This window comes from Rhea pennata, chromosome 12, assembly GCF_028389875.1.
Source record: "Rhea pennata isolate bPtePen1 chromosome 12, bPtePen1.pri, whole genome shotgun sequence".
Lineage (NCBI taxonomy): Eukaryota > Metazoa > Chordata > Aves > Rheiformes > Rheidae > Rhea > Rhea pennata.
This window is the reverse complement of record NC_084674.1, coordinates 251,460-279,458: the sequence shown is the minus strand read 5'-3', so window position 1 is coordinate 279,458 and position 27,999 is coordinate 251,460. Positions and strand designations below refer to the sequence as shown.

The window sequence follows — 27,999 nt, the reverse complement described above, 5'->3', positions numbered from 1 at the left end:
CCCGCCCCTCTCCGCCGGGCGCTGCGGGCCCTGCCGCACTCCAGCGCCCGGCCCGCGGGGCTGGGCCGCGGCCCCGGCGGCGGTGCCGAAAGCTGTGCGGAGCTGTGGCGCTGAGCTGCGCCTCCGGCCTGGCGCGGCGGCCGGGTTTCTTCCAGAGAGCTGCTTGCACGAAGGGCAATGCCGCCCGCCCGCTGCCCGTCTGCGCCCTGCTGCCTCGGCCTGCTCTTGCTGGAGGTCAGGAATAAGCCGCTGTCCCGCGAGTGACTTGAGTCGTTATGGCATCCAGCTACGCGCCTCCTTTTGGCGATCCGGGGGAAATGAGGGAAGGTTTCTTGTGCCCTCTTTGCCTGAAGGACCTTCAGTCTTTCTACCAGCTTCAGTCGCATTATGAAGAGGAGCACTCAAGTGAGGACAGAGATGTCAAAGGACAGCTCAAAAGTAAGAGGCCTGGCAGCTGTTTTGGTGCTTTTGTGTTGCCATGTAAAATTCTGTGTAACAGAAATTGCTTGTACTGCAAACTCTCTCAAAATGTCTAGTGTTACTAAAATATTAATTGAAATGAGCTAGAAATGAGGTTCAGAACTCTGTTTTTTAGTCAAAGGACTTAAGCTAAGGCATGATTATTACATTATTCTTGACTCACTGCTTTTAGTGATATTTAGAACTTAGTTATTGAAAGTAGACACTTAAAAGGCTTGACTCCAAATATTTGCTTATGTGCACTTTTTTTCCCCTTTTCTTTGGGTTTGGTTTTTACTGTTTTTAATCTGAGCACTCTCAGATGCATACTCTTAACCCAGATGAAATCCTAAAGGTTAGCTGAAGGATATGCAGAATATGGGTAAGCTCTGGGACTTGCCAGGAACCAATACATTAATCCCTTACTTTCGACAATAATGCAAAGTATAAAGTTAAGGAAATTTGGTGGTAGAAAAAGATGGGCAAGAACATGGGTGGAGGTGCTGGCTGATGGAGGGCAGTAAATGCTGAGAGTATCCCAGAGTTGTGCTTAACCACAGGAAAGATTACCAGCTTTCACTGGTGTTTGGAAAATTCATTTGGATTCTTTTCAATTAAAATGCTGCTTCCCTGTTTTTCCTTTACCTATGCTGTGCCATTTTACATGGAGAGAAAAATATGCAGAGAAATGAGTACTTTTCTGTGCTCTTTGCAAAAAGGCTTTAAAAATCTCTTCATTTTTACCTTGTAACACAGAGTGCCCTGGCAGTTTTGAATTTTAGCTCTTCCCCCCCCCCCCCCCCCCCCCGGCCATGAGATTGGTCATTACTTCAAAGGTCTCTCTTCTAAGCAAAGTTCTTGTTTTTAATAACCTATCTTAAGAGTAGCACGATTGAATATTTCATAAATCTTTAAGTTGCTTTCCATCAGTCTGCCTACTTCTTGGCTTATAGCACTGTGCTGCTTTTGGACAGTGAAGGTAGACTGGTCAGTACTGCAGCCTTATTCTCATTCTGGGCACAGTGCTCTAGTAGCTGAATTACAGATGCTTCAGTGGAGTGTTTAAACAAGAGCAATGTGTTTTTTATTGCACTAAGAGGAAAGAAAGCACCACCAACTTAGGCTTGGCAAGATTCAAATTTCCCAATTTAATACAGAACGCCTGCATTTTGATTTTGTTCTCTCTGGTGTTCTTTGAATTCAAAGTAGTGTACTGTGCCTTCTCAGACTGTCTTTCATCTTTGTGTTTGTATAAAGGATATTGTTTTTATTTGCTTACTTTCTGTCCTTGTTATTCATGTCAAGCTCTTCCCAGTAAAGTCTCTCCTAGACAGAAGACCAACAGAATTACCTTTCCCTTAAGCAAGAGACTAGTGTTCAAACTGTGTATCACAAGTACTTACATGATTTAATGCTGAATTCAGAGTATCCTGATTGTGGAGCTATAAGGTGATCTCTAGTCATTTCTAGTATGAGTCATACTGAGATATTCTTGTTTGTCTGTTTTTTGTTATGAAACACATTATGAAGTCTTATTGAAAATTTTTTGTGTCTGTGGCAAAGTCATGAGGCATCCTGAATTCTTTTTGTGTCTCACTTTCAAAGTCCTTAGTACAGATGTATTTCCTGTTCACCTAAGAAACTATAATGCTCAGCTGACATTTGCCATATTGGCTTGGGAGTATTTTGGGGAGGGATGGGAGAGAAATCCTACTTCTGAGATGATGTTACAATGCTGACAAAGCCCTTGCCAGCCTGATGAATGCAGCTTTGTTGAGTGTTTTATTTCTGTGAGTATTTTTGTGAGAAAGCATAATTTCAGCAGCTGAAAAACTGCAGTTAGTAAGTATGATGCCTGTAAGAGAGGATCCTACTGGCACAGCTGTAGTGACTGAAACTCTGGAACAGAGACTCTGGTGTGGCTGAGGTGGAAGTTCTAGTGTTTTGGATACTAAATAAGAAAATTAGAAATCTGAAGGCACTTGCTAAGTCATGGTTCCTTGTCAGAAACCTTGAAGTGTAAAAGACTTGATTCTTGTAGATACTGAATGTCTTCTGCAAGAAAATTAGCACCCTCAACTTCTGCTAGCCTCCAAAGAGGAACATAGCTGCAAGAGGGATAAAAGCTTTAAAGCTTCAAACCCCCCCATCCTTCTTTTGGTCCAGTAGGCTGTCTTCCTCTCACTAGCATTCATATGAGATAATGGAATGGGCTGCATTAGTACTTGGGAAACTCGCTAGATATACAAGCACACTGAAATTCTTAGTTTGCAGTTAGTGCAAAAGTAGAGGAAAAGTGCTGAGCATCCTTGAATCCTCAGAAAATCATTAGGAATTAAAAACTGTTATGTGTATGATGTCTCAGCATGTTATGGATTAGGTCCCATAAGTTAATGCTGCTTTAATCAACACCTTTCTGTTTTAAAGTGAAGTCCTTTAATAGTGTGTCTAGAACTAAGGCTTTGTTATTAAGAGCTTAGTACTACTTTATAACAGACAACAAAGAGCATTTCGTATAGGCTTTGAACCATGCTCTGGTTCCAAACAGACTAGGTTATATTCGTGTACAGTCAAAAATGTTAATAATAAACTTGTCATCAAGAAAAAAGACTTGTACTAAAAAAATCAGAGGATCATTCTGTATGGGCTTCAAACAGCAAATATTCAATCATTAACTGTCTAGCCTATTGCTTGATATGCGGGTCTGTCTTTTCCAGATCTAGTCCAGAAGGCCAAAAGAGCAAAGAAGAAATTGCTGAAACAAGAAGATGATAGAACTGATTCGGGATCTCAGGAACGATATGAGTCATTTAGCTATGGTGGAGTAGATCCATACATGTGGGAGCCCCAAGAACTAGGTAAGAGAACTAGGAAGTGACATACAGTGTAAGTAACTTTTTCTTTTAATCTTAGTTGGGGAAAATACTACAGTTTTGCTGAAGCTGCATGATGCTGTCTGTATTGCATTTGATTCATAAATCAAATGCCACAGCATGGAGTGATGGTTTACATATGTTTTCTTGCACCCTACCTATGTTATACAGGGTGATATCATTGTGCCTGAGCTGTTGAGACTTGCTGGATACATGTGTTTACTTCTGTGGATCTGGCTTTGTTGAAATGTTCTGCAATCATCATTTGTGTTTTTACAAAACAGATAATCCACTAATCAATAATTAAGCTATAGCTATATAAACTCTCTGACTTTCAGATGACTCTGAAAACTCTGTGTGTGTCGTTCTTTCTCTTGCTCTTTCTCTCTGTCCAGGTGCTATGAGAAGCCATCTGTCCGATTTCAAGAAACACCGAGCAGCCAGGATTGATCACTATGTAGTTGAAGTCAATAAGTTAATAATCAGGTTAGAAAAGGTAAACTTGCTGCTTCTTGCTATTCTGACCTTCTGAATGTTTCCAAGATGTAAAATCATCTTTTTGTATAAGGAATATGCACTTATCTAGTTATGCACTTTATAAAGAATACTGACCTATGACTTTTCTTTCACACATCACTTTTTTCCCTTTTTTCTTTTGTGAACTGTGCTCTATCTGACCCTGTACTGGGGATATAGTTTCTGTTTCTTTGCATTTTTTTTAAAGCTGAAGATTTTGTTTCCATGTACTTTAAGAATCATCTACTCTCTGTATATTATTTTGTCTATATTTTAATTTGAGTTTCTCTGTAATGTTTTCCCTTTGATTATTGCAGCTTCTTCTATTCCTAGTCTACCACTTATATCTGTTTTACCTAGATTTTTGCTCAGATGCGGTAATGATGGATGCTCTAAGAATTACGTCCAAAATGTGCTTATTTATACAGATTTGGCAGTCATTGGTTAGCACTAATTGCATGAACAGTGCTTTAGAAATAAGTAAGAAAAAGTTACAGGGATCTAGTGTAAAACAGATTATTTTTATTGTACTTAACAGGACATTATCACGGTTGAGAGTCCAAGCTTTTAAAAAATGCTTTTTCCCCCCAGAAGTACAATTTATTTGAATGTGTGTTATTTATCTTCTTTTAGCTTACATCATTTGACAGAGCAAACACTGAGTCAGCTAAAATAAGAGGTAGGTATGAGCTTACCTCAAACTGTTTACCAGCTGAAGACTGCATTTGATGAGTATCTTATATTGTGTGTATTCCCTCTCCCTACTTGATCATAGCTATAGAAAAGTCTGTTGTGCCTTGGGTCAGTGACCAGGATGTTCCATTCTGCCCAGACTGTGGCAATAAGTTCAGTATTCGAAACAGACGTCACCACTGCCGCCTTTGTGGGTCTATTATGTGTAAGAAATGCATGGAACTTGTCAGTCTTCCTTTAGCAAGTAAGTACAGTGGACGGTGTTAATTCCTGCTTTCTTTATCTCACGTGGGATGCTAATTGTATCCTGGCTCTTTGCCACTAATATCAAGCTGATGAAAATACTTTGCTTGTGTGAAAAAGTCCTCCTTAATGATTTGTTTAATTCCATGCAGACACTTGTATGCACAATGGACATTATTAACAATAAGAGGAATGATTTCTCCGTTCTTTGTTCGTTCTTCCGATTTTTGGAAATGTTACATAACAGAGTCCCTAAAAGTACTAGTATTCCAAAATATAATTAATCTTTGGTGTCTTATTCTACTAATCACCATAACTCTGAAGGTGTTATCTTTTGGAATCGTAACTGCCAAGGTTCCTCTCATTTAAGGCTGTTGTGAGTATTTTTCATCTTTTCCGTAGTTATCTAAATGCTCACATTAAGGAAATTCAACCATAAACCTTTAAGAAGCCTTGCCATCTTTAGTTTCCTCCTGTAGTGCATGGGTGAGGAGACTCTATTTTCTGTGCAAATAAATGCCATTAATTGGGTTCTTTTGGAGAGCTGAAGTGCAAAACATGGAAAGTGTTACCATATCTGTTCTTCCATGCCTTATTCTATAGCCATGCAAGCTCCAATATGAGACTGCTTCTAGGTATTAGCAAAATAGGAGGTTCCCAGTAGTCTGCTCTGCGGCTGCTTCTGGGTTGGAGCAAGATTTAGAGTAAAGACCCAAATTCTTACTTGCCGTTTAGGTTGTTATAGATTCCCTACATATCTTTCAGCAGACTGTTTCAACTTGTTTTTCTCCTATTACTTGGCTGTAAAGCTTCTGTTAAAGTGCAATTCATTTGTATTCATTTGTTCATAAAATCTGTTGGCTTCTCCAGTCACTATAAAATTACTTCTATGTGACTTTCAGGCAAACTCACTAGTGCAAGCAAAGAGGCTTTGGGTTCTCATACTAGCCCAAACTCCTCACCTAATAGTGTGCACGGCTCCCGCCGTGGCAGCATTAGCAGCATAAGCAGTGTGAGCTCAGTTCTGGATGAGAAAGATGACGACCGGATCCGTTGTTGTCAGCACTGCAAAGACACACTGCTGAAAAGAGAACAACAGATTGATGAGAAAGAATACACCCCAGAGATTGTGAAACTCTATGAGGTAAATCAAACTCCTTGCTGTTTTCTGTCCTCAGTGAATACATCTGTAGTTGTCACTACTTGACTTCTGGCTTGCCCACTCATATTCAGCCTCTGAGTCTATAGCTCCTTTATTATTTGCTTATGTGAGAATGGCATCTATTGGTTGTTCATGCCATCTAATAAAGATAAATATATGAAACAATAGAGCCAGTTGACATACACCATTTATATCCCCTAGTAAATTAAATCCTCTTTTTAGGATCTGTCTTCATTTGCATCATCTGGAGATAAGAGTTCCGAGATGCCTCTCAAAATTGTGAAATGTGCTCGCTGAGATTGTTCAGGACAGTTAAACCATTGGTGTGCTGTGCACTTTGCTAATGGGCTGCAGGAAATAGAGGACTTGATGGTTTTAGTAGTTTGTCCACAGACTGGTGGCAAGATACTTTTTTGAACCATATAAATCAAGAGCATTGAACATTTTGTGTACAAATATGCTTTTATAGCAATTACTGACAGTTGTCAGGTATCTTCAGCAGTCTCCAAAACACTCAGGTTAGTACTGATGAGAATTTCTGGTTCTCTGAAATTAAGACTAGAAGTTGTCCAAGTCGTCTATTAATTCAGAGTTCATTGTGCAGGAGTACAGAGATTCCTTCTCTGTTCCTGACCGTGCCGTCTGTGTTCTGAGAATAACTGGAGGGCCCTGTAATCTTGAACAACAAGATAGTTTTCATCACTGTTAACTTTGAATGTGCACAGGCAGCATATGAAAAGTTTATGACAGCAGGTTCTTGCAGTAATGTTTTAATCCAAATTCTTTTTATACTTTTTTTTTTGAACAAGAAACTCCGACTGTGCATGGAGAAAGTTGACCAGAAAGCCCCTGAATACGTAAGGATGGCAGAATCACTAAAGTAAGCCCCATTTACTAATTGTGTTTATGAATATGATAAACTTTTCCTCCCTGAAGTTGGGGAAGGAGTAAGGAAGTAGTGTGATAAGGCTACAAGGTTATGAGAAAAACTGATATTAGATTCCATGGTTTTACCTAGCCAAATACCTGTCCAAAAAGTAATAAATGGTAAAGGTGATGCTCTAAATTTCTAGAGTGGGAAAAATGTGAGAGTCTTAGCAGTTGTTAAAAATACAGCCTCTGATTTAAGCGTGGTCAGAATTTTACATTATACACTTGCATGTTATTAGGAGAAGATTACCATAGGTATTATAATCACCTGCTAAAAGACTTACCATATTGGTTAAAAGCAATATAAGCCTTCTACGTATTGCTAATATTAAAGATGTGAATAATTGTATGAAAGTAATGAAGGCTAGAGGGAAAAGAAATACATTTCTTGGCTATATAAAAAATATAGTATTTGTGATATTGTTGAAATAAATGGATTTTGAGGAGTTTCTGAAGGTAGAGGAAAAGCTATATAGTGAATGGATTTGAGAAAACTGTTCCAAAGGTGAGGCAAAATAGGGTACTATGGAAAAAATTCGTTTTTGTTTTTTTATTATTTAAAATATATCTTGAAAAATGAGCTCAAACTTCAGAAAACAAGTAGTGTGCGTAAGTCAATGAACTGTGGATGTAGTTATCGCTCAGATCATCACTCCTCTCCAGCCTACTGTGTTTCTTCACCTCATGAAGACCACTAGAATCTGCTCTTGAAAGGATTGTAACAACAATCACGTTTTGCATTTCTGTACAGCCTCTCAAAAAATCCAAGTGTTACATGTTTTCCCTATTTCACACATTAAAAATTAAGAAAGTCAGACAAATTCATTCATTTAACCAGACGAATTCCTTCTCTCATTTAGATTTTACTTAATTGTACTTGTGGCTGGATTTACTATGTAACTCTTCTATTCCTATAGCGGCTTATACTGAATATAAGATACGGTCTCTGACTAGATGGATCCATTATGGATCTTGCTTTTGACAACGGAGGGAAACAGCAATACACTATGCTTGGCATAACAGATCCTTTGTTTATTCTTACGTGTGCGATTGTCTTTGCTAAACTGTAGTTTAGTAGCAGTTGATATGTCTAGTGGATGGTTTTCAAACAAAGTAATACTGAATTAATTATTCACAGTAGCATTTTATACAAAGTTCTTCATTTTAACCACTTCAGTGAGACTTGACCATTCTACTTTGCCATGTCTTCTTTGCCAAAAAGAAGTATGATGCTACAATTCTTGGTTTATTATCACTCAAGCATTTTAGAACATCTCTAAAGCAAGCCACCTCCATTTGACAGTTGTTTTAAATCTGGCTGGCTTGTGCTGTGCTGCAGTGGGTAAGCAGCACCCAGATGACGTGCTCTGCGCATCATTTCTTGAGGTAATACTCTCTAACTGGGGTAACCTCAAGCTCTCCAGCTAGATCTGCAAGATGTCAGGTTATACTTGACTTGCAGAGGAGAGAACTACGTGCATTGGTCTTGGATGTCATGAAATGAGCTTTAACCAATATTTCTGTGTTTGTTCTTCAGATTAGATGGTTGCATAATTACTATGCTGTCATTCCTCTTAATAAAAACTATTTTTTTCTTAAGCACCCTTTCCAAAAGGAAGAAAAACGTTTTAAATGTGAAAAAATTGCTAAGCTGTGGTTGCTCTTAGTAATGACTTCAGGACAGCTAGTGTCATGTAGCTTAAACTGAAGCAAAGTAAAAGTACAAATGTCCTGTATCAGACAAAGCAAGTGTCTTACTGGTGAAAATTCAGATTCCTGACTTAATTCTCAGAAATCCTGGGATCATATGGATAGAGAACTTTTGAGACAGTGATCATTATTTTGTATATATGTGATACAAAAGGAAGGGGAAGACTAAAAACTTGTAGAGTCTTCACTAGTAAATCCTAATTTGTTATCAATAAATGAGATTCCTGTAAACTCTGTTTTACTACATTGACGTGGGGTTGTAGGCTTTTCTTTTCTGACAGAAATAAGCAGAGTTAGCTATTTTACTGTATAATGCTATAGTTACTTAGTTCAACCAGTTTTTCTTCCCACTTGTTCTCTGTGGATGGGGGTAAAAAAAACCACAAAACATGCAATTGTAAAGTTGTGTATATTTTAGATTGACATGGTGAGATTCTTGTAGTGAAATAGTTTCTTCTGTAATTTTAATAACAAAATTATAAAATCTTGCCATCTTCTATGAAATGTGAGTGTTCACAAGTTCACTTTCCACTTCTGTCAGAAAGAAGGGGTTTCTTTAATACATTGAGCTTGAAGTAAAATAATCATTGTAAAAGGTTAGCTATTCTAGTATTTGTGGTATTTTAGTCATCTTGGGATAATTTTTAGTGTGGTACGTATTGTTAGCTGAATGCATGACATAAAGGTGTGTTTATTTTTTAGTGCTGGGGAGACAACCTATAATCTTGAACATGCGAATGACTTGAGGGTGGAGATTCAAAAAGTGTACGAGTTGATCGATGCTTTAAGGTAAAGGAATATTTCTTGCTTGCTTTCTTACGCTATGTATCATAACAAAGCAAATATGGAAAATTTTTCCCAGCAGAGCTTGGACTCTATCTCTTTCTCTTATGACTCTTCTGTAGTTTCTTATTCTCTGTTGTGGGGCCCCATGTTTGTGTAGCATCTGCCTACTTATTCATATGGATAATGAACTCGTCTGCTCAACTGTAAAGAGAATGTTGAAAGGGAGACGCTGTTCCTATGTGCCATCATTTTCTACTGTCTTTTCTAGCCTTAAAAATCATGCATTCCTCTACAGTGAAAATAACTAAGCACAGAGGAAGCAAATAGAAGCATAGTTCTAAAAAGCATTATAAAAAAAATTTTTAATCTGGTCATCTCCATTCCTCCCCCTTTCCCTTTCTTTTGAATTTACCCTGACACTTATTCTTGAACTGAAGAGTTTGTATGTTTGTCTTGATTCAGTAAGAAGATTTTGAGTCTAGGCTTGCATGAAGAGCCCCAACCCCATCCTAAAACACTGCAGCTTCAAAGAATGATAAGATACTCAGCAACACTTTTTGTTCAGGTAAATGGAGCATATGTTATGAGCTGAATGTGAATTTCATATAGTGCTCTCTTTGCTAGGCATCCCCATGGTTTAAAACTATTTTGACAGGAGGCCTAGCTCTACACATTTTGTGTAGATCCTCTAAGGACTTTTAAGGTAGCTTTAAATGGGCTAACTCAGATAAAGATAATACAGTCAGAGCATTATCGAGTTGGGGAGGAAAGAGAAAAACATGCCACTGGCTAGCTATATAGTTATGGCAATAAAGCTGTGCTCAAGTATAGGTAAAGACTTAACAGCAGTGACTGAAGTTCTGTTTGCTTGTAGTATTGTCTCTGTGGTATTTCTGTTTTTGCGCACTTGAAGATTGGCTTTGAATACCTGCAAAAAATACTATGAATACCTAAATTTTTGTCAGGAAAAACTCCTTGGTCTGATGTCCCTGCCAACCAAAGACCAGTATGAAGAGTTGAAGAAGAAAAGATTGCATATGGTAAGAAAAGTTAAGATCTATTGTATCTTATGATGGCCTCCTACAAAGATGTAACTATGTACATAATTATGTTAGTTTGTGGATTTGAAGTTTGTGTTGTGGAGCTCATTTGCACAAATAGTTTGGAGACTTCATTAGGTCTAGAATGAGGATGCCTCTTCAGAGAGAGGATGGGTTTTTTTTTTTTTTTTTTTGTTCTTCAGCTGGGATAGAGGATGTCTTTAATTGTACAGTAAAGTAGCTTTATCTTGAGGTAGAAACTGAGAAATAAGAATCTTGCTGTTTTTTTGGCACAGTTCTTTAAGGCAGATTGCATTTTTAATCGTATTAATATATCACCAAGTCTTAGAGAATAGACTATGGAATGCAGTGACCTTTAACATTGCATGATGCTCCCTTACAGAAGTGTCTGCTATAGTTGGATGTGATTAGGTTACCATCCAAATCAATTTGAAACTGTTCTTGGTACAGTTGCATTAGGCAATTTTTGCTCTATGTGCAGTACTATTACTGCTTCTGCTTGGCCTGAAGTTTGTATAGGCATATGTGATGAGATTTTGATAAGTATCTTCACAGATGAACTGAAGAGAAAATAACCATTTTCTGCAGTGCAATGTTCAGTTTTCTTTGAATATATTTGTGTTTTGAGGCATACTTTTTCATGTTGGAAGTGTACTCTAAAGTACTTCCCAGGGAGATGTGTTTCTGAAATGAAGAGAATCACTTTAACTGAATTCCTTGCAAATACCTGTTGTGACTACAGGTTTTTTTCTAAAGAGTTGAGAAAGCATAAATGCACAAAGTTACCAAAAATGCTACTGATCCCTTTCAGTGGGGACCAACAATGTCTAAGGTAGATATCCTAACTTTTTGTAGCTATACATGTAAATATGGAATTTTTCAACTTATGTATTCTCCTAAATGTTGTCCGTCTTAGGTGGCTCTTGAAACATACAGAAAACAAGAGGAAAAGCAGAAAGATTTGATCTCCAGATCTGCAGCTGCAGTTAATGGTGATGTGACTCATCTGAAAAAAGGAACAGTAAGGAAAGCTGAAGGCTGGTTACCTACATCTAGCATCTCGAAAGAGAGTGAGATAGCAGACCCACTTCTTCAGCAGATTGACAATATCACATCCTTTATTAAACAAGCAAAAGCAGCTAATCGGATAGATGAAGTCCGTATGTTGCAAGAGAACCTGAGACAGCTTCAGGATGAGTATGATCAACAGCAAACTCAGAAAGCTATTGAGCTTTCCAAAAAACAAGCAGAAGAGGAGGCGATGCAGAGGGAGGAACTTCAGATTCTTTGTGAAAAAGAGTGGGAAAGAGAACAGCACAAAGTCACACCTCAGCATTCAAGGACATGCTCCTTAGACTTCAGAGAAGTCAAGCAGCATCAACATGAAGCTGAAAAAGAGAATCAGAACTTGATAGCACATGCATTGGACTTGGATATTACTCAGATGAAAAGGAACCCAAGTTTTAAAACTCCTGTTGAACAGCTGGTGGCTAAAGAGCACTTAGTTGTCCCGGTCAAACTCCAGAATGTTCCACAGAGTGATAGAGACAAAGACCAAAATCAGACAACATCTCTAAATCCCTTTGAAGATGATGCAGACACTCCTCGATTAGAGGTAGACCTTGCTAACCTACTTGCCAAAGGCACTTCTCAGAAGACTTCTTTTTCTAACACAGCTTTGCAGAGTAACAAAAAGGAATATAATCCATTTGAAAATGAGGAGGATGAACAAACTAATGGAGCAGCTGTCAGTACTTTAAATCCCTTTCAAGAGGATGGAAATAAACTTCTAAAGCCTGGGGACAGTTGGCATTCTGGGAATCCATTTGAAGAGGGATCCTCTACCAATCCCTTTGAAGTGGATGATGACAACGAGCTCTCAGGAGGAGAGGAGGTTATTGAGGAAGAACTGCTTCTCCAACAGATAGATAATATCAAAGCTTATATTTTTGATGCCAAACATAGTGGACGAATGGATGAGGTGGAGGTATTGACAGAGAACTTGAAGGAATTGAAGCGCACGTTAGCAAAGCAGAAGGAGAAATCAAACTGCTGAAGCAGCAACAGGGTTATGTAATAATTATTTTACACCCACTGTTTAAATATGTGAAGGTGGAACAGATAATTATAAAGACAAATATATGTTATGAGAGGGAATTGTAAGAATCTTGAGTTTTACGCACTTTCAGGTAGGCATTTCCACTACTACTCAGTCTTGGAGAATGAAAATTGAGGAATGCTGGCATGCTGCTGGTCTCAAACACTTTTAGTAAGAAATTTTAAAGTAACTTGTTACAGTCTTTTTTATGCTGACTGGTCTTATCATGTGCTTATTTTGGTCAAAATGGTTAAGTGCTAATAGGGAATCACAATTTGGAAATGGTTGCAAGGTTGTCCTGTCACCTTTCTTCCTCCTTTCTGTCACAGAATTATTGTAGTAGTTGTAGTATTGGCCTTTCAAAAGGAGCTTCAAATAATAGAAGACCAAAACCTTCTAGAATTCCTGGTATCCTCATGTCTCAGGTATCCTCTGATAATGACAGTGCAAGTGTTACATGCTAACTGAATTGCCTTAAGCTGTGTTAAGCTGTTAAAAGGCTACTGATTCTCTGAGCTGCAGGATATACAGGCTGCAGATGAATTTTGTGCAATGTTAATACATAAAAGGGACTTTTAAGACTATAAAAAGAGCTTGAAAACTGTTCTCGTATGAGCAACTCTTGTGTTCATAAAAATTCCCAAGTCAACTGTGGAGGCTGCATTTTTATCACTTCCAGTTTTCCAGATGCTCTGGGCATAAGTTACAGCATAATAGAGAAATCTATGCTGGAGTCAGAGACCTGCTTGTGTGAGGAGGAGTATTTAAACACTCATTTCCAGGGAAAGAGCATCAGGCTAGCACCACTTCAAAAAATAATATAAAGAGTAACCTTCCAATTCGTAGTTATTTTATGGAACCTGCACATTCCTTTGTATTCTCTGGGTGAGAGAATGATCATGCCTCCAGTATCTGTAAGACTGGAACCCTCTGTGCATAGCATTCAAGGAAAGGAAATCTTGTTCACAATGGAAAGCTTAAGTGCCACTAAACTGCAATTCTGTGAAAGCTGGGGGACAAAGTGCATCTGTGATGGTCCCAAAAGGCAGTTCTATTTTATATTTAGCTACTCTTAGAAGAAAACTATAAGCATGTCTGTCTTAAATAAGAAGCTCCAAATCAAGAGTCTCGCTTATGATTTTGTGATCCAGGGTATGACTGGGTAGAGGTTAGCACCTGTGATGCACAAGGGCTTAGAGCTGGGCACCTAAAGATTAGTACATAAAAAAAAAGTAGAATCACTTCAGTCACAGGTTAGCTTGCATCTTTGCAAAACACTGAGTCTGAGATGCTTTGATTTTTGTCTTGGAAGGTCAGAGCCCCAACATCAGGCATCAGTGTTTGAAATGGTGGTAGGGAGGGATTAGTTTACAGGGTATACTTATTTAAAGCTGAACTTGAGAAAAATCAGGCAGATAACACTATATAGCACTAATACCACTAGGCTTACTCAGGAGTGCGAACTTACAGAATGGGATGTTGCTTTTAACTATGCTTCTGATAATACATGAATAGCATAGCTATAGTCCAAGTATTGGACAGGATTTTAGACACAAACAGTTGTCCTACCTAAACAGTAGGAATTGTAGTTTTATTTTGTTATTAATAAGTGGAGGTAGGGACTTTACAATTTGCGTAAAAATTCATAGCCTCACTTAGTGACACTAAAAACTGATCAAAGTAACTTAGATAACTGGCCTTCTTCATACTTGTAGCCTAAGTCTGAAGTTATAAGGTGTGCAGAAATGGCTATCTTGATTAAAGGCAAATTCCTAAGGTTTTTATACAGAGGTATCTTTAGAGATCAGTGAGCCTCTAAGTGTTATTTTGCACTAAGTGAAATGAAGAACAGAGAACTTGGATTTGTAAACAGATAGAACTCAAGTGAATGTTGGCACCAGGTTCATGAAGGCAGCAGGAGTATGTGGTAACATAGCTAAACTTAAGCCCTGGAATCTTTTGTTTTAAAAGAAATATTATAAAATAGTTATTTAAGACAGATTTGTTTGCTAGTCAAGATTATTCCCTGCATTATAACTCAGAACTTCTTTTGGTTTCAACATGAAATGAGTATTTCAGTGGCTTCAGCTTTTACATTAAGAAGTGGGGTTTTTTCCCCTTGTTGCAGATATCCTGCCTTGTTTGTATTTTACAGTGTAATACACTAAATTATCCTTATTGTATATGTAATAATTTTTAAAAGCAGGTAAGAGACTAGCATACCTCATGATGTTTGTCAGTGTTAAGTGATAGACTAGACACCTAACATTAAAGTCATAAATCTCCAAAGGGAAGACTTTATGCTGGTATCTGGACTGCCTTGGAGCTTACAAGACACAACAAAATGAAAACATCTTAACTATAAAACTAAATAACTAGCATTGACATTTGTTAAATTGCATGCACTACTCTATGGAAACTTTGTAAGAGATGAAATAAAATAACATGTTTATTTTGTGCCCTGTTTATGTCAGTGATCATTTCTAAAGCAGGCTTAGATCAGGGCAAAGAAATCTTATATTCAACTATTAGTAAGAATATATTTCAGTATGTCCCAGCTATAATTTGAGCATATAAGGTAATTAGACAAACAGTGAAGTCAAGCTAATTCAAAGCCCTATTGCATTAGCTGTAGTAGTTTTATACTATATTGGTATAGGTTAATCAGTGACATAGAAGTCTGAGGTGGAAGTCTAATTTTAGAAGTTTTATGATCTGAAGTTCTGGGGGTGTGGTGGTCTTTTTTTGTAACTGTGTGCAGGATATTTGAGGGAAGGTACACAACACAGCATCACTGGAGTCTGAAGCACAATGGACCTGGCTAGAATTTACTTGAAGTTGATTTGTATCAGCAGTAAAGAATTTTTCAGTTCATCAATGCCTGTGAAAGCTGCAGTGTCAACTGCAACAGTTGTATCATTTTAAAAATGACACTGTTTGTGAGTGATAATTAAATCAGTTTAATAAGAAAACTCAGCAGTTACTTACAGCCTGGGATTATGTTATGATTTAGCTATCCTTCTTTACAGTAGGAACACTTTTAGACTGCCTTTAAATTTTTGGAATTCTAGAATAAATTAACTTTTTTAGCTTATTCCCTCCATCTCAGAGCAAACATAATAGTATTTTTGAATTTATAAGATACTGTGCCTGTATGGAAGTAAGCATGAGGAGGAAATGGGACTCTGGTCATACCATTTTCCTTTTGTTTTCAGGCACAGTTGCCTGCAAGGCTTTTTAAAACTGGCACAAATAAATTTTTTAAACAGGTTTATTTGAATTACTCTAATTGTAGGTGGATAAAGAATTATGAGGCAAGGATGTCTGTGTTATATAAGCTTACTTGTTCCTTTTTCCAGGAGCTGATACTGCTGTCTCTCACTGATGTACCTTTATCATCCATCTCTGAAGGAACACAACTGCCTGACTTGAGATATCAGGCTTCATTTTTCATAGCAGCTTTATATTTGCCTCTCATTTCTTTGGGCAGTGGTACAAAAGCAGGGCAGGGAACTTGACCTTCAATTTCACACATACATTCTCGCAGATGGTATTTCCTGGGACCAAAAGTTGCAGGATGTGATAGTCTTTTCCTTTCTTTTTCTTCTTTTTCAAGTGTTTCTCTTAAAAAAAAAAAAAAAAAAAAAAAAAAGAGTGAGAGAGAGAGAGAGAGAGATCTATTTGTTAGGGTCAGAAGATTGAGTGGCAGCAGCCCTTGTCCGGCCAGCTCCCAACTTACCAGAAGGATGGACTTACAAGCAGTTTGTGAACTTTATCTAGCTAACACCATTTCTCTCTAGGGAAAAATTAGATTCTCTTCTGTCCACCCGTACTAGGATGTATGCTTGGCCATGTCACTTACTTGCTTTTCCCCAAGATTTTTTTGATGTGCTCTGTTATCTCCTTGTTGGTTTTATCTTCCACATCGACCAAAACTTGTTCTCCGGTGTCTGCCAGAGAAAGTGGTAGCAGTGTATGAACTGGGGCTGCCCGCAGCCCCTTCCCCTCGGCCGCCGAGCGCGCCCACGCGCGTAACCGCTGTCACCGCGAAGCGGCCGGCGGCAGCTCCAGGCCGGACACGCGCGGCGCTTCCGCAGGCGGCACCAACCCAGGTAGAAGCGGACGAAGGGCGAGGGAGTCATGTTCCTGAACAGCATGATCTGCACCCAGGGGTTCTTGTACTGGATCTGGGGAACCTTGAAAAACACAAACTTCCTGGAAGGAGAAAGCAGCAGCGCGCTGAGCCCAGGCGCGGCCCTGCGGGCGGGCCCGCCGCCGCCGCCGCTGCGCTCACCTCGCGCCCTCGCTGAGCTCCCCCGCCGTGTTGTAGTTCACCGTCATCACCTTCACCGCGCTCTTGAAGATGATGTCGCCCTGGCTGAGATACTGCAGCGTCCGCCGGATGGGGAACCGTCCCTTCATCGGCATGGCGGCGGCCGCGCGCGGGAATGGCGGCAGCGGCGCTTCCCCCCCGCGCCGGGCGGGAAAAATGGCGGCAGCGGCGCTTCCCCGCGCGCCGGGCGAGGCGGGAAACGGCCGCAGCAGCGCGTCCTTCTGCCCCGCGCGGGGACGGGAAATAGCAGCAGGGGGCGGGGCGGGAAAATGGCGGCCGCGGCGCCTCGCTCCGCGCGGGGCGGGGCGGGAAAATGGCGGCCGCGGCGCTTCGCTCCGCGCGGGGCGGGGCGGCGCGGTACCTCCGAGCCGCCGCCGGTCCCAGCCCCCGCCCTGGGCGCTGCTGCCGCTGCCAGCCCGGGCCCCACGGCGCTCCGCGCAAGAGGTGCGGAACGCTGCAAGCCGTTACACAAGGTTTGTTACTAACAAACACTGCTAATCGGCCGGGTTACTGCCCAGCTGTGCTAGAGCGCAAGGCTGGTGTCGGAGCACCCCGTGTGTTTTGATGGCGGCAATAGGTCTGTGGCTATTCAAAGTTTGTATATTCAACAGTAGGCTGCACAGCTTTTTTTTTTTTTTTTTTTTTTTTTTTTTTTGGAAGAAAACATCTATTCAAAGTTGCACTATATAAACAGAAGTCATCTCTAGTTGGGAAAGTCGCTGCGCGAACCTGCTGGAGTCTGGAGGAAGGCAGTGGTGCTACCTGCGCGGCAGGTAACTGCGCTCAGCTACTGCCCAAAACAGGAGGCAGGGCTGCACAGACCGTACAGCTGGTGCACTTATTAAAGGAAGTCAAAACAAAGAAAAGCCAAACACTTTGGCAGCAAAGATAGTTTTAAAAGAGTGAAATAAAAAAAAGCAAACAGGTGCTTGTTAGACTTTGAAAACTTAACAGGGAGAAGTAACTGCTATTAGTAATTTAATTGAAAAAGAAACAAGTTGAAACATGGAATAAAATAGAGGAAAGGGCTACTATTCCTCTCCTTGCAAAAAACCCCATGACCATATGCATTTTTTTCTTCACATTTGTTGTCTCTTGTAGTAACTTTGTATCTTGATGCAAATTAATTTTTTTGAATCTACTGATGAAGTTTTTACTTTTTCACTACTGATTTAAGTTGCTGTAAAAATACAAAAAGCACCTTAATTTAATGCATTATTTAGCATGACATGAACAACTGTCTTTCGTTTGTAATGAACCATACAGCTCTGTCAAATATGAAGAACGCATCTTCTGCTCAAGAAAAATTTGTTTGACTTCTTACAGGCATTCATGCTACAGGGTAGACAAGTAGTAGGCAAGACCCATTTCCCCTCACAAATTTGGTCAACACACATTCATCTTGATTAGTTATACCCTTCACAGCTCCCCCTTCTTGTTTCTTTCCTGGAGACTTTATTGGTTGTTTACAGTCAGTGAATGCTGTTATGTGGACACAATCCCATTTGGCAGGATCAACCTTTTCCATGAAATAACAACCATGGTGCTCCTAGGAGAAAGTGACCACTTCCATGTATGTTTGTCTTGTTTGTTTCTCATTTCTGCTGAAGTTTTTCTCAACTGTAGGATTTCTAATAGCAACAAAAAATAAAGTTAACCACCTTCTCTATATAAACAAGGGTGTTTCATCTCGACCACATTATATATAAAATGGAGATTGTAGTTACTGTTTTGAATAGAGTCCATGTTCATTCTCTGTGATGTGTATGATACGGAACTAAAGACCCAATGCAACACTTCAATTTCAAACTAGGGGGAGGTAGAAAGGGGCTGCCAAATATAAATAATCATAAAGAATTATTTATTAAGAGCTATCTCCTCAAATAAATTTAAGAGGAAAAACAGCTGAAAAAGATGAATGAAAATCTTTGGGAAGAAATCCTTCTCCACTTGTTCACACAAGCTGCTCTCTGGCATTAGTAAGGCTCAGGGGATTTATCTGCCTGTATTAGAGCTAGTCAAATCAATAATAAGATAGTGAATAGAAAATACTGTTCTTCTGTGAAAGACAATAAATTATGTATTTGGCTTGGACATCAAATGTTCAAGAAAAATGAAATTAACTTAAAAATAAAAATAAAAAATGCATTCATATTTGTAATTCACTTTAATTGTATAAACCTTATTTAGGTAGTAGTATTAAGCCACAACAATACAATGCCACATTTAAACAGCATTTAATAAAATGCATAAGCTAAATCATGCACTGCAATACTCTATATACAAACACAACAATGCAAATTCCTCTTCATGAATGAAGACACTGATTAGATATAAAATTCAGATAAAAAAAGAACATGCTATATTTTTAAATGCCATCACACATACAATGCTGATTTCACAAAAGAAGCTGTGAGAAATGAATAACTTCTGTGAGGTTTTAAACCTGAGATTAAAATACAAGTACATAGTTTTTTTTTTAATGGTGATGAAACAGAGACTTCCAGAAAATACCCCAAGGAATTAAAGTTGATAATTCCTTTTATTAAAAAAATGGGATATTTTTGCAGGAGCTCAAAACTTTCTAGTATGCCAAATACATACAACACTCGCACAATGTGCAGTCTGTCAGTTATAGAATTGTTTTGAGCACTAGCTTCCAATGTATTTTGGAGTACAGAGGAATTATAAAAAAAAATATTCCCACATACTGCATATATATTTTATCATACATGGAATTAAAGTTATGCAAGTAATACTTTTTTTCTATAGAATACCCATTTTATTTGAATTTTGTTCAGTCCTACTTTTAACCCACAATCATCGAAAATATTTTAAAATGAGCCTGTACCTGCTTTATCATTTATCTAAAATTATTAAAAACGTACAAGAAACCAATTATTCACAGGTGTTAGATACCTGACAATACGTGTGGTTCTCAGACTTTATCCTTCTGTGGTCAAATAAAGAGAGCTGATTTCACATTCCACACTTGCTGTGAAATATTACAACATACTCTTTATTCCCACTTGTATTGTGAAGCACAAAATGCACTCAAATATAAATAATTCAAATGTGTATATAAACAAGTTCACAATTTCAAAATACATTCATTTTCTAAAGTTACGGTTGAATTTTTAAATAGATTCTATACTGACCTCTACCCCAGTCCATTTCTCAATCCTCAAAGATCTTACTGCAGTATAGTAACATTATAAGACATTTGGGTTTCTGCTCTGCTTTTAACAAATATTATTCAAATGATATTGATTGTCATAACACCAGTGAAGGACCATCTGTCCGAGGAATTCCTGCCCTTAATTTAAATGGGGAGTTTCCTGCCGAAGACCTCAAAAATAAGCCTTGAAATGTCAAAGCTGGATGTTTTGCAGTTTCTGTATTTAAAACAAAAGCTTACAAATGCTTACTCAACAGTATTGCAAGAAACAAGAGAATGTTCTTGCATTCTTCATAGTAAAGACTTTATAACCAAAGGGCCTAACCCTGTAAAGAGATTTCTGCTCTTCCTTTGAGCATGCAAGAAACTGACATTATTTTAACTGGTGTCTGCTCATCTGCCTGAAGTTAAACATACACAAGTTTTTGTCACATTGAGTCCAACAGGTGGAAATAAATGCTCAGAAAACACTGTATCACCTTCTTAATGTGACAGAAACAAGGATGTGCAGAACTACTCCTATAAAATATTTTTTTTCTGAGGTTAATATTACTTTTACAGAAGGCTTCCTATGTAACTCCAACTGCTCAGAAAGGAAAATGAACAGGAACCGCTTATATCTTAGTAACTTAAATGTTGAATACACTCTAAATTTGTCTTACTGCACATCTGATTTTATGAATGCTCCATGTGCCTAACTCCCACTGTGAATAAAGAAAGCTTCATGCACAGACTGCAGTTTCTGGAAAGGAGAAAATGTGAAAGTGGATGTTATCCTGACAACTAAACAAACTAATCAGCTTTGCTTTCTTTAAGCTACAGAATAGAGAGAATAACTTTGGAAAATGAATCCTACTGACAAATTTTCAACTTGAGAAAGGAAAAAAAATGATTTAGGAAATAAAAACTAGATTTGGAAAAAGAATGGGAAGAGGATGAAGCCTTAATAATATTATAAGTAGGTATCACTGGCTCAGATGTTTCATCAAATGCTGAATTTGGAAAAAGAAAAAAACTTTTTAAGATGAGAGAAAGTTCAGATGTTTGAACTAAGGAATAAATGTAACTTGAATCAGGTAAATATACAATTAAAATGCACTAAAAATTCTAAAAAAAATCTTGATGCTTATGACAAATTATATGATCTCCTCTTATTTAACTACCATTCTAGTAGGAATGTAATTGTTTCATTAAACAGAGAACATAGTTTTAGTTTAATGAACAGTCTGGTTTCATGAGATTGTTATGGTAATATGATTTTTAAAATAGCATCCATTACATTCTGTTCTGTGTGTTACAGTTCAACAATACAGGGCAATTTGTTCTTCTATTAGCCACTGTTGAAGACTTAAAACAATCCACTTACCAAGTTTCACTGTGAAATAAAACTTTTCAAAAAGCTTATCTAAGAAGGCTGGAAGAGAATGAGTGTATATTGAGAATGTGGAAGTAGTATTCTATTTATGAATGTGGACTGTAGTAAATTTACTTATTTAACATTGGCATTATAGGTTCTATTAGTTTTTCACTGGTTGACTTCTAAAGATCAAACGAGAAAAGGTAAAGGGAATAATCTAAACGTTTCAAATATCATGGAACATATTTGTCAGTACTGAACACAAAATACCAAATTCAAGCTGGGTTTGGAAAATAAAAAAGGTGCAAAGCTCTGAAGTTCATGGGGATGCAACTGTTAAGCAAGGGCTTAATTTGGGCCATGAAATGAGAACTAGGAAGCTCTGGATTAGCAAAGCAATAAAAAGTTTTAACACATAGAATGGTATGAATAAATGGCTACATTATCTGTACATATATACATACACTACACTTTCTATACACTGTACATAATATATTTAGACAGATATGAACACATATACATTCATAAACACATACATACAACTATGTACATATGCATTAGCCGCTCAAGTGAGTTCCAGTATTAAACATGCAGAAATGCACAGTGGTGGGAGGCACAAAATAAAGATACATAAAAATCTGTCAAAGCCTTTAAAAACGAGAGAGGAAGAAAGGCATGATTTTAATAAGCTATTTGTAAAGCATTTCTTTAACTCACAGGATAAAACACACTATGGGAACTATGGAACATTATGACAGTATTACACACAAAAAAATTAGCATGACTTCACAACAAAAAGCTCTGTAATAAGGTAATTCTGGGGTTTGGTGTTTTCCAAGTCTAATATATTTAGGCTACAGAATCTAAACTTTAGGGAGAATGTGACTTGCTTTTTTTTTTTCCCCCCGTACAAATTTCATATATAATATTGGTATTATTAACTATAGCAGAAGTAGGATTGTATCATAATTTAGAAAGAATAATTATGGCATACTTAGTTAGACACTAAGCCCGAACTTAAACCAAGGGAGCTCACTGTTAAAATGACCCAGCAACTTCAGAACTAAAAGGGGCAAAAAGTAATTGTTTTAATTTTGCTCCCTTTTGTCATGCCCTCTTGGTGACTTTCACATAAAAGCTAGCTTTTTATCCTTTTTTGTCCATAAGGATCAAGTAGATGTTGACAATTTGTCCTTTCCTTGCTCCTTCATCTCCTCTAAAGAGTGAATGTGACCTCCTTTTGTTAAGTCTACCTGGATACTTCTGGAGGTACTGTGACAGCAGATCCATGTTTATCGCATGTTCTGCTGTTTATGGAATATGGAGCAAACTACTGGGACAGATGGGAGCCTACTTGCTGCTCTCTTCCCAGCATTTCTGCTTTTTTCTTGGGGTGGACAGGATGGGACCCAAACCTACCCTGCTTTTGCTCTCTAAATAGTAAGTGAAAGAGAGGAGAAGTGTTTCAAATAGAAGAACAAATAACCTCCCCCCCCCCCGGGGGGGGGGGTGTGATCCTGCACGTATTTCCTGATGCACCTGGTCTTTCATCATTAAGCAGCATTCATATCACCGATAGCTGGTTCCTTACATAATGTACAGGCATCCCAAGGAAACTACAGTCAGCAGCAACTGAAGCCATAGTAACTATCTGCTTTGGAACTGGACAATGCAACTATCCGAGCTCAAGGAGTCTGGTTTGTTAAAATGGCTGCTAGAAGCGTACACTTGACTGACTTTCCACTTCTACTGCTCTCATCACCAGATTCAGATAGGGCCCCTCACTGCTGCTGTTTTTGCAGAAGGCTCCTCTGATCACTGCTTGTTTGGTGGCATCCTCACCCTGGTAAGTTCCTCTTTCTTGGAAAAACTGTACCCTGATACCATTGCCACTCATGTTAGGTGGTGCTTCATAAAGTCATCCTTTGCTAATTAAATGGCAGTTAATTAGGGAAGGATCTTAACTAACTACTCTATTCCTTTTTAGTGGGCAGGAGCATATACTGGCATTTAGTGTCTTGCACACCATTATTCAGGAATCCTGTAAAAAATTTGTGTGCTAAACAGAACATGAAAACATTTAAGTGTTTTACAGTCACTGGCAAAGAAATACATTTTAGAATAAGCCCTCAGGAGACTGGTTTGGCCTGAAAGCCTCAGCTACAACTTTTTTTTCCCCATCGCACCTCTGAATATACCCTTTGCCAAATGGTGCTATAAAGACAACACAAAGGTCAACTGTTATCAGGACAGGAATCTCCTTGAGTCAGTTCTATTCCTTGGAGGCCTTATGGCTGCTCTGTGGCGGATGTGTTTCAGAAATGATAGCGAAAATAGACTTTTACTAAGTGATACGAAGTAACAGTGACCAACAGTAGCTTTCTGCCTCAGAGTGTTCTGAAATCTCAACCTCCTTAATGATCTAACATTTCGAGGCAGCTAAAACATGAGCTTGTATGTTCTCTACTCAGGCTTTCTTAGAATTCTTGGAATAGATTCTTTCCTCTCCCACCAGTTTCACATGAGAATAATTACACCATCACCAAAAGTATTAGATCTAATTTACAACCAATGTATATGAGCAGAAAAAACGTGACTTTTGCTTGTAGTCTTAGTTCTGTGTCTTTTAAGTCCCATGTGAGTAAATCAAAGGAAGCATTTGCCTTTCTTCTCCAAAATAAATACAATAAGAAGCATTTGTACGAAGTCAACCCAAAACGCCCCTATACAGTTATTGATCATTATTCTATGCATCTGAAAGACCCTAATCCAATCCCTTCTCAAAAGGGTTGGAACACAAATGGATAATGCACATCTACTGGCTCATTATCACCCCCTATACACTAGTTTCAGCCAGCACGGAATTCTAACATTGGTCTGAATGACTACTGATGTACACAGCTACTCAAGTCCAGATTGATCTAATCAGATGGCTTATCATTATTTTTCTACTGAGTTAAAATATTTTAAAATTAAGAGCAACATAAACAGAACCTAGAAAAAAAATGAGAGAATAAATTTTATGCACTAAGTAGAGCTTCAGTGAGATGTCACTTTTAGAATCACCCTCAGACTATGGTTCTTTGGCTCCTCGTTCTGTAAACACAAGTCTGGCCTTGAAGGCAGGCTTTTATGAAGAAAAGCTTTTTCATATTTAAAACCAAGAATAAACCTGTTTCAACAGCTTTGTTACAATAAACAAAAAATAATCCTGTTCCATTCCCACAAGCAGAACTTTGCACTTGCAAGAACTCATAAAAAGTAACGTTAGTGAGATTAGTCTGTTACCATTTTCGAGTCACTGGGGGTGGGGGAACCTCATAAATAACATGAACAATATTAGTCATGTAGTATTTTTGGCAGTAATGATAACCACTTCTATTTAATAACATAAGGAGATTACATAGATTAGGAATTTACAGTGCAGCCAAATTGCAAACGAGATAAACGGTATGCAAAGATAGTTTAAAACTCACTTGAGCCTCAGACATACTGTGTAGGTGATTCTATCTTCAGTTATGTTAGGATAGCCTGAAAGCCTAGTCATCAGAAGTGACTGAAAATAATGCCAAAGATCATTATAGACCAAGAACAACTTGGTGATGCCTGTTTTCCTTAGCTACGCTTTTTCCATTGCTATCATACCAATACTTAAACTGAGGGCAGAAAGAACAAAAAACCCTACATCAGTTGTGTGCCTCTGGGACATCCATGGTAGGTGAAGGAAAGGAAGAAAGAATTTTTAAAAATAATTAAGATAGCCTCACTGCTAGGTTGCATTTGAAATTTAGTGCAAAGGAGCCCTACTGCATTGGAGAATATGATTTATAATTGTAATATGGCAGTGTTTTAAGTGATTTCTTTCAGTGTCTCTCAACAGCATACCAAAATCTTTGACTCAATTTTATGGCAGCCCTCAAGCAGCATGTGAAAAAGAAGTGTTAGGTTATTATTCACATCTGTCTTATTATTTATAGCTTACATTCAAATACTTAAAACATTTTAGATTCTGAATGTGTTTCTTAAGTTGTGGGATCTACCATCTGCTGGCAAAATATCTATAGTCCAAACTGTTACTCTTTGAATCAAAATAGTATTGTTTTGCTATTGACATAAGGACTAAATTACCTTGGCTCTGACTAATGTAACCCAGAAATTCATGCTGAAGCTGCTACACAGAAAGAAGCTTTATAGATGTCAGGTGGTAATACGTATCTATTCAATGCATTCATGGTATTTAAAAAAATAAATCCTAGATATGGTTTGCCTTGGGATACCTCATTTACAAAAAGGAACATTTTACCCTTGGTAAAATAATACTGAAGTCTAGGGAACAATTTGCAGAGTAAAGGACTAGCAGATATCTATCAAGAATATCATCATGTGGCCTTGTATTTGTAGGGAGTGCAGTTTATTTGCTAACAGAGCTGCATGAAATTTACCATTCTGATTTACAAATATAATACATATATATTAAGTCTTATTTCACACAATCCCTCTAGCCTCCCCAAAATTTTGTTTCTCTTAATTATTTTCACAGCGCAAAAAAGAAAAATTCAGGATTTTTTTTTCCACAGGAACTGAGATCCTTTTACTTGAAAAATTTAACCCCAAATATGTTTATCACGAAAAGCCTTCAAGTATGTAATAAAATTTGGAAAAAATGATTCCAATGACTAATACATTTTGTGTTATAGAAATTTCACTTATTAACAATGCCTACTTAGCTGCTTAAATAGTTTTTTACAAAATAGTAAAAGCAAATTAACATAATCTTCTCATTTTCTGCAATTAAAAATACCACAATAGTTTGATGTGTACAATTTTTAGAACAACAATGATGTAACTCATGATGTCACCTGTTTTTAACAAAAATGGCCACAACTCTTTCCAAGGTAGATACTCCTTTGTTGTTAAAACCACAATTAATGTGTAAGTCATATGCCCTTAAAACAGGGACCTTGCATCTGAGGTGCTGACACAATCACACAAGTGACACTGCAATACAACAGCTAGTACAACATTCTGCATTCCAGTTGACTTAACGTTCAGTGTGCGGGCCTTTTTTTCCACATTAAAAATATGACAATTTCACTTGCTATAGCAGAAACTCAGAGAAAAGCAAGTGGACCATTACAGGTCTCTGCATTTATATTGAACTCTTTATAACACCCTCTTGAGAGCAGAAATTCTGAATGCTATAACTATGGTGATTACAAAAAAAATTTTTAATGCATCCAGAACCTAAAACTACATATCCTTCCATGTAACAATGAGTGTTACAAATGTGAGCCTCCTAACGAGAGCAACATTATTAGAAGTCTCATCAAAAGTTGCTTAAGGTCTTTTGGCTACAATTCAGATCTTTAAAAGACACAAACACCAACCTCGCTGGTGCTTCTAAGTCAATGTTAATATGAGAAGTAAATGAAAAGTGCTGAATTTATCATTAGATTTTTGTCACATAAAAATACACAAGTAGAAAATGCCTCTGCCACAGAAATCATTAAAATAATTAATGTGTCTAATAAGCCAGAATCTGATGAACGTATAATTGTTGTGACCCCCCTGCCCCCCAAAAAAGGTTTAAAACACTAATTTGAATATTAATAAATTATACTAAATTAAAAGCAATGCTAGCAGGTAACAGTCAGTACAAGAAAACGTTTTGATGGTTCGCTACTCAAAGAAATTTAGAAAGAAGTTCATTTGATACAGCATGGAGTTATCAGCCATTATCTGCAATTGTACATGACTGAATATAAATCACAACTATATCTCAGTTTCAAACTGAGTCATGGGAAAGTTGAAAGCTTTGCAAAAGGAGGAGTGCTTGTCCCCAGCAAAGGAAAGGGAGGAAGGGCTTCATAATATACTCTTGCTGACAGCTAGAGATTCTAAACGTTTCAGGTTTTGAATTTTAACTTTGGCTGGTGATGAGTACAGAGAGTAGAAGCAAATTTGGAAATACACAAGGTACTCAAAGAGCAACACACAGCTCTGCTTGAAAATGACTGTTCTTCCAGCTAATGACTGATTTCCCCACAACTGAAAGGCATTGTATTAAGAGTATTTGTCAGGACTGTGTAAACATCAGTGTCAGGCTGAGCAGAAACTGCAAGGAATCTGAATATTTCATCACAACTGTGGCAAAGAACTCAAATTCTATCTTCTAGTTTGGGTAATTTCTGTACCATGTTACAGTCACTGTGCTTATATCATGCTTTTAATCACAGCTGCACTAATTTAATACAGTATAGTGCCATATAATGCGGAAATTGATTTAAGAATCCACATTATTTAATGCATAATGTAAGAACAAGTGATTTTTTGCAGAATAAATGATTGTCTCCTGTAGCATTCTACATTTTCATAGAATCACTAGCAATTTTACTAAGGACATAAACAACTGTTCATTTTTTCATTTTCCCTACTCATAAGCAGAACGTTGATGACATTATCGCTTTGACAAGAAGTGCTTACAAAGTGCTAATATTATACCCTGGTAATTATTAGATATTAATTCCAAGGACATTTTTAAATATATATTGTTCTTTTTACTTTTAAAGTAATTTCATTACTAATCTCTGATATTATAAA

General features: G+C 37.8%; 3 protein-coding genes across 3 annotated transcripts in view; 1 reads left to right on the top strand and 2 right to left on the bottom strand.

Annotated features, from left to right (window-relative positions):
• The first annotated feature begins 37 nt into the window (after positions 1–37).
• On the top strand, positions 38–14,988 carry RBSN (rabenosyn, RAB effector). Its single transcript, XM_062585997.1, has 11 exons — positions 38–438; positions 3,177–3,317; positions 3,728–3,828; positions 4,482–4,527; positions 4,624–4,785; positions 5,687–5,928; positions 6,756–6,826; positions 9,289–9,375; positions 9,835–9,937; positions 10,338–10,412; positions 11,350–14,988. Exons 1-11 carry the CDS (start codon positions 276–278, stop codon positions 12,487–12,489), a joined length of 2,331 nt encoding a protein of 776 aa, XP_062441981.1. The 5' UTR covers positions 38–275; the 3' UTR covers positions 12,490–14,988.
• A 479-nt stretch (positions 14,989–15,467) lies between these two features.
• MRPS25 (mitochondrial ribosomal protein S25) lies at positions 15,468–17,118 on the bottom strand. The gene is made up of 4 exons (XM_062585998.1): positions 16,826–17,118; positions 16,640–16,746; positions 16,394–16,481; positions 15,468–16,154 (listed from the first exon to the last, which is right to left on the bottom strand). The coding sequence occupies exons 1-4, from the start codon at positions 16,957–16,959 to the stop codon at positions 15,968–15,970; spliced, it is 516 nt and encodes a 171-aa protein (XP_062441982.1). The 5' UTR covers positions 16,960–17,118; the 3' UTR covers positions 15,468–15,967.
• Positions 17,119–18,197: 1,079 nt separating this feature from the next.
• NR2C2 (nuclear receptor subfamily 2 group C member 2) overlaps positions 18,198–27,999 on the bottom strand; it is a 44,015-nt gene continuing 34,213 nt past the window's right edge. The window contains exon 16 of the mRNA XM_062585498.1: positions 18,198–18,495. Within this exon, the coding sequence (XP_062441482.1) occupies positions 18,414–18,495 (82 nt within the window). The 3' untranslated portion in view covers positions 18,198–18,413. The remainder of the gene's footprint in view (positions 18,496–27,999) is intronic.

Coding starts and splice junctions, on each gene's coding strand:
- RBSN (XM_062585997.1), top strand. CDS start 276: ATGGCATCCAGCTACGCGCCTCCTTTTGGCGATCCGGGGGAAATGAGG. Junction 4,786..5,686: donor TGTCAGTCTTCCTTTAGCAA/GTAAGTACAGTG, acceptor TGTGACTTTCAG/GCAAACTCACTAGTGCAAGC. Junction 9,938..10,337: donor CAGCAACACTTTTTGTTCAG/GTAAATGGAGCA, acceptor AATTTTTGTCAG/GAAAAACTCCTTGGTCTGAT.
- MRPS25 (XM_062585998.1), bottom strand. CDS start 16,959: ATGCCGATGAAGGGACGGTTCCCCATCCGGCGGACGCTGCAGTATCTC. Junction 16,747..16,825: donor GAGCTCAGCGAGGGCGCGAG/GTGAGCGCAGCG, acceptor TTCTCCTTCCAG/GAAGTTTGTGTTTTTCAAGG. Junction 16,155..16,393: donor AAAATCTTGGGGAAAAGCAA/GTAAGTGACATG, acceptor TTTTTTTTTAAG/AGAAACACTTGAAAAAGAAG.